Genomic DNA, 9,065 nt, shown 5'->3' on the forward strand with positions numbered 1-9,065 from the left:
ATTCCCAAAGAGTTAATAAAAATTATGTTAAAATATTTTCTATGTCTTCAGAATAACATTTTTTTCCCTTTTCTACCTATGGCTTTTAGATTTGGTCTTTTCATAGTGTTCTGTCTATTTTGAAAATACCTATAATAGCTCATCTGGAATGGTGGCTGGCAGACTCCACCCAAGGAAGAAGGTATCTTCCCTCCAACTGTGGCAACAGTAGCAGAACTTATGGGGAAAACCCCACTTTATTGAACGTTTCCCTCTTTTCCAGGTGAATTATACAGTGTGTGGATTAAATTAATAAAAAATGTTTCAAAAACTGTTTATTGCACTGTGCATGTAGAAATATACAATGATAGTAAAGAAATATAGATCTTGCCTAGATCATGTTTCAAAGGCCTTTCATGTTCCTGAAGTGTGGGCTCATTTCTTTGCACACCAAACAGAGAGCATAGTTGAAGTCTGCTTTCTAACGAATGGAAAAAAACTAGTTCATTTATGGGAGCTCAGGTTTGCTTGCAGTAATTTTCTTTTTAAAGTTCTGCTGAAATGTTCTGAATGCTGCTATATTGGTTTGTGGTCAGAAGGCTGCATATTTCCAGAAGGATGAGCTAGTAGCCATGGACTGGACTGTGAGCTAATGAGCAGATTGATGTAAGAGGAATCCTGGATGCTGATCTGCCTCTGATTGGTTGAGTTTGATGTTAGGTGAAAGGTCCATGGACCAGGCTGTGAAGGAACACGGGATCTCTAATAATGTGCGCGGGGTTAAACTGAGGTGCCATTCTGAATGTAACTGCCCATGCATGTGCAGAAAAGAGATCAAACTTCCCTGTAGCTCCTTATACTGGTGGAGAGGGAGAGAGAGAGATGAAGAAAGAAGGAGAGGGAAAAAGAAGGGGAGGGAGAGGGGGAGGAAGAAAGAGAGAATTTGTGGGAAAGTGTGAGAGTGTTTCTGTCAGCAAGGTATTTTGGTTGAAGTTTCTGTAACAGGTTTGAGCATGGAAGTTTGCTGAGAAGAGCTAGCAGTCCAAGGCGCAGTGCTGAATCGGATGACCCAGTGATCCCAGACATGTGAATGCCTGGAGAACATGACCTCCTGTTACCTGTGTCTTCTGCTGATGCCATTGGGAGCTACCTTATGGTTGTCTCCATTGTTCATGTACGTTTGGGTCCTGCGTCTGTATCTGTATTTTTTTTTCTCTTCTCTGTGCTGGATGACACTATGGAACTGCATATCCAGCTGGAGAGGGTTCGTGTGATTGTGTAGGCCAGAAATTCCAGAATGATCCGACACGGGACTCTTTCCCAGGAACACACCAGATGTTCTCCCAAGGAGCAAAGGGCAGGCAGGGATTCTCTCCTCTCCCACACATGTTCCTTATTACAACAACCTTGGGGGCCTCGGGATATATTCTGTATAACCTGAAATACTTGGCTTTTCAAACTGCTCAGATATTGTTTGATTATTTTAACACCAAGCCTTGGTGAAAACATCTCTCATTCAAAGTAAAAAACCTCCTTTCCACTCTGCCTTTCTTAAGACTTTGTTCTATGCAATCCAACATGGTCTAAAACGTGCTGTGTATCTGAGGATGACTTTAGCCTTGTGCTCTCCCTGAGTGCTGGGATTATGGGTGTTTGTCACCATGCTCAGGTTTATGAAGTGCTGAGAATCAAGCAAAGTGCACTCTACACAGGCGCTCTGCCAACTTACCTCCACCACAGCACACTCCCCTTTCTTTGGTCATTTTGTTGATGGGGTGACTGCTAAAGATCAAAAGTTCATCTGGACGCAGTGTGCAACCTTGGATGCCTTTGTCATCCCCTCTGCCCTCATACCCTTCATTACTGTTTTCCCTATACATATATATACATCACACACACAAATGTACACTGTGTATGTTTTGACAAAGAAAAATTACTTATATTTGTGAAGTAAGATGTCGATTTTTCAACACAGGTATACATTGTTTTACACTTACATCTTGATATAATATCTATCTCCTCAAATACTGGTCAACTCTTTGTGGTAAGAGTATTAGATGTCTCCCAATGTTTTTAGCATCTCACTTCCCATTCACGATTTCATCACTTCAAGAACAATCTCATCAGTTTTCTTCCATTCCAAAAAGTCTGCTGCCCACATCCTTCTTTCTTTTTCATGTTCTGGCTCTGGGCATTAGTGAGTGACGGTTTGCATGCTGCAGCTGTCTCTGCTCTCATACCCTTTGTTACTGTTTCAGACCTATTTATGTTTGCCCGTTTGCAATCCAGACGAGACCCGACTTTGTTATTATGCGAAGTGGTGTGTGTCTCTCTCTCTCTCTCTCTGTGTTGTGTGATCTTCCTGTTCAGAGGAGAAGGCTGTGGGAGAGAACTATGCTATTTGCTCTTGTGTGAATCTATCACTGGCTCTAGTTTACCTGCTTGTCCTGCCTTGTCAGAAGCCCCACCTTTCTGTTGTGTTGCTCACGCCTCCCTCAGCCCTTCCCCTGGGCCACAGGGGAACCAAAGAGGGGGTTTTACATCTTTGCTGCTTCTTCTGACTGTATCTCCACCACCCTGCTCTTTCTCCTGTTGTCTCCCCTCATCCTCTGGGGATCTATTGTCCATTAGGAACAGATTATGTCTTGGTTGAGTGAGGCACCAACCTACACACACACACACACACCAGGGTAACTGGCCTGCTGGGCAGGAAGGTGGACATTCTAGGGAGATACTTGGGTTCCCCACTTCCACCAAGGAAGTGAAAGTCTCTGAGGAATCTGATGCTGACAGAAGAAAAAGACCTTAGCCAGAGGTAGATCTGCCTCCGAGAAATATTTCACAGTTTTAATAATTTGCTAAATTGCCTTACAGGAGAGACTGGAGCCTAGAGAGTAATGGGGGGAGGGGTAGGGGGAGTTCCTGCTTAGGCCAGGACTACTTATATAGGCACATAACTGGTTCTATACTTAAGAACCAACTTCATGATGCTCCTAAAGATAGACTTGGGAGGTAGGTCACCAACCTCTTTGTCCCTCTTCCCAGTGTGGCCACATTGAGAACATCTCTTTTTTTAATGTTCTTTATTTTTACTTGTTTAGTTGGCTTTATTAACAGGCATCAGACCTGGCTGATTAAAGCTGTCAGGCCTAAGCTCTGATTTTCAATAACTCTAATTACATCTTGAAGTCTGCAATTCATACATTGCCTCTCAGCAGGCTTGGCTCTGGTGTCCTGGAAGTCAGATATCTCCCAAGATGAAGCCCAGCCCTCTTCTCTTACAGACACTAGGGCCAGGTATCAGATTCCTCTAATGAGAGGAGACCCATGGAGAGGAGAGGGACTTCTTAAGACACCCGTTGGATAAAGGCTCACCTGCAACTCAGGGTTGTCAGATCACAGGATGATACCACGGCCTGAGAAAGAATGTCTGTCATCTCTGGGTATCTGGGTCTCTGCAGATGCCCTGTTGCCTGCCACAGTCTGAAGTATGACATTTCTGGTCCCAAGAATGAGCATAGGATGGAAAGTCCTTGAGGGGGTCTGTGGGACTATCCTGAAGCCAAATGTGCATGGGATAGGAAACAAAGATGGTGAATCCTCCAGGTCTTCAGAAAGCACTCACGCTCATGCAACTGCATCTGCCACCTTCCCCACAGTGATCACAGGTTAGCACATACCTGATTGGTTATCACCCTGGAGATTTCGCTATGCCTTGGCCTGGGAGTAGGAAGTTGTCACACAACTGGGTAGTTCCTGGCCAGTGGGGGGTGGTGTGCTTTGTTCTTCACTAATAAATGACAGTGGCTTTAGGTTGCTGTTCAGAGTGACAAGCAAGTGTATTCCTGACTGGCCTGCTGTGTAGACTTGAGGCCACTGGCAGTAGGTGACAGCCCAGCTGAGGTTAATCGAAGTCTCATCCAAGGGGCTCTGCTGGAAGTCTGACCTCTTAGCCTCACATCTTTGCAGAAACCTTCCCTATCTCAGCTTCCTCAGCTGGTCAGGGAGATATGATCCAGAGCTAGAAGCCTTCATAATCTGAGCAGGTAAGAGAGGAATGAAATGTACAGCCTTGGGCATTGACTAAGTGTCCTGCAGAAGATGCCAAGGTAAGTGGCTTGGAGCTGGGTTATCAGGAAACTCATGATTTTCTACAAGGCAGGGAGCTGAGATTCTTTTCTAGGCTGGCAAAATTCAAGGGGGCCCTGGTGATATAATCCTAGAAGGACCATCAGGATTAGCCCAGCTAACCTTGATCATCATCATCTTAGAGGCCTTGAAAGTAGGTTGCTCTCTAACTGGTACTCCTTGTAATGGACAATGGATTCCTGATCAGGCCTTGTGGTCATCTTCACCTGCCACACCCAGGGTGTGGCAAACCTCCAAGAACATGCTTCTGTGTCTGTCGAAGTTCTTGTCAACTTGGTGTGGGCAACAGGACCCTTTCCCTTGCCCAGAATCCCAGTTTCCCTCCTCCTATACCTCTACACACCGACTTCTGAGGCATCTGGAAGTCCCTGACATGCTTTTCCTGCAGCCCCCGCCTTCTTCCACACTCAGCACATCAGCTTCCCAGGAAGGTCCTCTCTGCCCTCACACACAACACACAGGCCTGGACTTGGAGAGGATGTGATCAAAGTCTGGATGATGGCAGGAAGGTGGAGGATGCGTGAGTTCCCCTGATTGTTTCTCCCCATGGCAAAAAAAATGTAGTGCATCTGTCCTAACAAGAGTTTGGCATAAAAATAGGCAGAAAGAGGAAGAAAGTGTAGAGAAACACAGTCCCTCACCCGCAGAAATGGGTATGTGTCCAGGATAAAGGAAGGGATGGGACTTTACTGAAGTGATGCTGGGGTTTCTCCTGAGAAAATGCTAGCCACATACACGATGGCCAAGCTCCGTTTCATAACTTTTGAACACAGAAGACTCCTGCATAGCTCACAAGAGGCTCTGAGGCCTTGATATGCCCTCCCTTCCTTCCTTTGCTAACCAGAGGCACAGGAAGAACTGTCCTCATGGTCTCTGTCTCTGAGAGTTCAGTTGCACTTTAGTACACTCGGCTGCATGCAAAGATTCTCTTAATTTACAATATTTTAACCTTCAAGAGAATGGCCACTAGGTATAGAAGTCAGCAGCAGCGAGGACAGAGAGAGCCTGTCCTTGACACTCATCCTACATGGTCCCTTCCTTCTGTCTCTAGCTGAGAACACTAAATTTTTCTCTGTTTCTCAGGAAGTCAGGAATAATTCTTGGTGAACATTTCTAGTGTGTGGTTGTGACAAATGGTGGTGGGGGCCAGCTCTTTATGAAATGGTGGCTCTGGAAGTGGTGAATGTGTGTCCTTAGCTAAAGGGCTGATGAGCACAATGACCCAGAACTTTCTAGCCATAGAGAGCCTCTACCTGCTCCCCAGAGGGGTAATTTCTTGACCAACTCAGCCTCTTCAGCAGTGGAAGGAGATCTAATACCTTCCAGAGCCATGCAAGAAGAATGCTTCCTGAGCAAAATTTCTTCCCAGGGAAGGATGGTACTTGCTTTGCTACCTTGGTGATGGATGTAGCATCTTTTCCAGTTTTGCATCTTTCTAAATGGCCACATCTGGCATAAAGTCAGTGTTTGATAACATTTAGCTTGTAGAATGAATGGTAAATGAGTGAATGAATGAATGAATGAACAAATGAAACACTAACAGACAATATTGCCTGACATTTGGGTTGCTGGGTTGCAAAAGCTGAGCCCCTTAGCCCTGATTACGTTGTCCTTTCTTGTCCCTTGTGCAGTGTTCATGGAGGTCACCATGTCCTGGTTCTTGGTCCTGAAGAGCCTCCTTGCCGTCTGCATCATCTCTCACTTATCTGTCAGCTCTGTGGGTAAGAGGAACAAGGGAATTTTTGTTTCAAGGGTGGGAAAAGTGGGAGTTGGGCAATAAGATGCTTTAGGGGAACTTCATGGACCACTCAAGCCTCCAGGAGTCCCTTTGACATTCATGGTTCCTTGACCCCTGGGAAAGGTTGTTGGTAACTGCAGAGATCTGGGATGGCTTTCTGAACATGTTTATTTTCACTTTGCAGAGAGTTATGCTTGTATACAAGAAGAACCACCCTTTAATAAAGAATGCTATCCTAATTCAAGCACGTGTGAATCCTCTAAAGGTTGTTTCTCCCAATGGCTGGAATTGGGAGGTAAGCCAGTTCTCAGTCTTATAGTCTTCTAGTTTACCTTTGGCTCCTTCAAGGATGGAGCTGGGAATGTGGGCTTCTGGGAGATAGTGGGGATGATGATACTGGATGTAGTCTCTAGGGTTAGAGCTGAGGTGAGACCCTGGTTCTGTTTCTTAAATCAACCTCACAGGGCTACTGGAGAACGAGGAGTGAGACCACCCTTTTTTTCCATGCTAGGGATCAAATTCATGGCGCCATGCATGCTAAGTGAACAACCTACCACTGGGCCCCATACCCATTGCACCAAACTGTCCCTCTGTTGATTTGTTCTCTTAAACAATCACAGACGGACTCTTGGAGTAAAGACACGTAAAGACAGAGAGAATGAAGGGACAGACTCATTACCTCTGGATGCTTGCTTCATCCTCTGTGTCTCAGAAGAGAACACTTCTTGGTGATGGTGGTGGGGTTTGCTTCACAGCATATCAAACATACATGCAGAAAGGCTGTTCTGAAGACAGTTGTACTGGACTAGCATTCTCGGTAACAGTGAAGAGGCATTTGACATTGAGCTATGACCATCGCTGCTGCTACACTGAACACTGTAACAAAGAGCCCATTAAGGGTGAGTATAGCTGTCTCTGAACATCTACTCTCTGCCCCGTGTCTCCTTTGCTTTTCCGAGGGCTCATCTCACTGTGCTGGGGCACAGCACTGATTCTTGTCTTTCCTTTGTATACAGCATTCCGCTCCTTGGAAATGGATTGAGTTACACACAGGCCCTTCTCCTGTGAGGTAGACTGAGTGGGGGTTAGATGGCAGGAATTGGTCTTGGGGATTTTCTCTAATGTGCACCTCATGGCTTAACTGCTTTGCTCTGCCCCTCTGGCCATCACCTACTTAATACCCCAGGTTTACGATTTGTTTTATTGAGAAGTAATCTTGCTGTGTTTTGAAAGCTTGTCCTCAACTTCTAAGTTCAAGCAGTTCTCCTGCCTCAGCCTCCAAAGTTGGAGTAGCTGGGAGCACAGGTGTGTGTGGCTCACACCTGGGCCATCCCTGGGTTATCTTTTTCTTTGAACAGCAGGTGTGTCAGGTTGTCTGCGTGACCTCTGTCTGTCTGTACTGCTGGTTTGTCTGTGCTGCGGATCTTGCTGTTGAGAGAGTCAACACCGCTGTGAAGGGAACTGCCTTAGGACTGCATTAGCGCAAAAGTAGTTTGCGGGTGGAATGAACACATGGGACTGCACAGAAATACTTTAATATTTTTTTTTTTTTTTTTTTTTGGTTTTTCGAGACAGGGTTTCTCTGTGTAGCCCTGGCTGTCCTGGAACTCACTCTGTAGACCAGGCTGGCCTTGAACTCAGAAATCCACCTGCCTCTGCCTCCCAAGTGCTGGGATTAAAGGTGTGCACCATTTTAAATTGAATGTTTTGTATATAATATTCATCAGTGAATATTTTCAGGATCATTTTCACCAAGACACCTTTTTTTTTTCCCAAAATAGGTGTGGTGTACATACATACATACATACATACACATACACACATATATTTTTAGTATAACGTTGCCTGGGTTTGATTATAAAGTATTGTGGCCTGCTTTCTTTATCGGCATATAACAGGGACTGGCAGTCCTAAAGTCAATATGTGCATCTTGATGCATTACAATAAGGAGAGTTTTTTGTCTCTGAGCACTAAACGTGTTTCTATCATACAATGTTTTTGTAATTCTGTAACCCTCAGTCCAGATTAGGGAGGAGGATAGGAAAAAGGTGTGCTTTGGCATTTTAAGTCACCATCAGAGTTACACTTACCATTACAAAAATACTGCTCTGTTGGCTTTTTAAGTACATTGTATCATGCTGAAAATACCTGAATATTTATATTTCTCTGGGTTATTTTTTTTCTTTACATACATTTTCATATGTTGAACCACTGAGACTGTAGCATTCATTTGTGGTAGGAGTCAGAGTGTTGTCCTTGTCTCCTTTGTCTTCGCATTGTCTATTATGGGAATAATAAAATTCTGCTAGTTGCTTTGAAAAAAAGAAAGAAAAAAAAAGAAGGAGAGAAAGAAAGAAAGAAAACAGATTCTCTCCTCTCCCATTATCTAGGACTTTCCCTCCAAGATAGAGAACAGAATAACTGATGAAAGCGAGGACGGCTCTGAACTCCCATGAGGTTCTACCTGGCACTCACACCCCAGTGCCTTCTCCTGAGCCTCCTCCCAGCTCATCCTCACTGCAATGATTTTTGGTAGAATTGTGGAAAACAACCTGTATTAGATGAGCAGAGAGGATAGACATGTTCTCAGCTGTTTCTTCTTTCTATTTCCCAAGATGAAAACTTTTCTCTCTCCATTCAGTGCCTGCATTATCTTCAGAACCCAATGGCGTTGAATGTCCTGCCTGCTACAGTGAATGTGGCACATGTAGACCTGTTTTACTAAAGTGCACGGGGGAGGAGACGATGTGCGTTAAGGCTACTAGCAGAGGTATGATTAGTCCCTCGGATGTTTTGTTAAAGGCACTGAAGGTCACTCATTATTATGTATTGAATTATGCCAAATGTAGCAACTGAAAACAGTGGACCATTTGTTACATCTCAGTATGTGTGGGTCTATAACTGGAGAATGGCCAGGTGCAATGGGCCTGGCCCAGGGTGTTTAGAGGTTGCTGTGTTCATTTGTCAGTTTCTGTTTCCCAGGTCACTTGTGGTTTCTGGTGAGTTTCAATTCTTTTACTTATGATCTTTTTCTAGTCTACTGCAATGTTCTCATGGTTAACTGATGGCTTTCCTCAGAGCAGATGTAAAGTAGACACACACACACACACACACACACACACACACACACACACACAGAGAGAGAGAGAGAGAGAGAGAGAGAGAGAGAGAGAGAGAGAGAGAGAGAGACGGGGAGCTC

General features: G+C 44.8%; 1 protein-coding gene across 1 annotated transcript in view; it reads left to right on the forward strand.

The window, feature by feature from the left end:
• The first annotated feature begins 3,819 nt into the window (after window positions 1-3,819).
• The window catches only part of LOC110304493 (protein RoBo-1-like), an 8,963-nt gene continuing 3,717 nt past the window's right edge, over window positions 3,820-9,065 (forward strand). Inside the window, exons 1-5 of the mRNA XM_029484128.1 lie at window positions 3,820-4,025; window positions 5,760-5,849; window positions 6,051-6,161; window positions 6,691-6,765; window positions 8,508-8,636. Coding sequence (XP_029339988.1) covers window positions 5,765-5,849; window positions 6,051-6,161; window positions 6,691-6,765; window positions 8,508-8,636 — 400 coding nt within the window. The 5' untranslated portion in view covers window positions 3,820-4,025; window positions 5,760-5,764. The remainder of the gene's footprint in view (window positions 4,026-5,759; window positions 5,850-6,050; window positions 6,162-6,690; window positions 6,766-8,507; window positions 8,637-9,065) is intronic.

The sequence above is a fragment of the Mus caroli genome, chromosome 11 (genome assembly GCF_900094665.2).
Source record: "Mus caroli chromosome 11, CAROLI_EIJ_v1.1, whole genome shotgun sequence".
Classification (NCBI taxonomy): domain Eukaryota; kingdom Metazoa; phylum Chordata; class Mammalia; order Rodentia; family Muridae; genus Mus; species Mus caroli.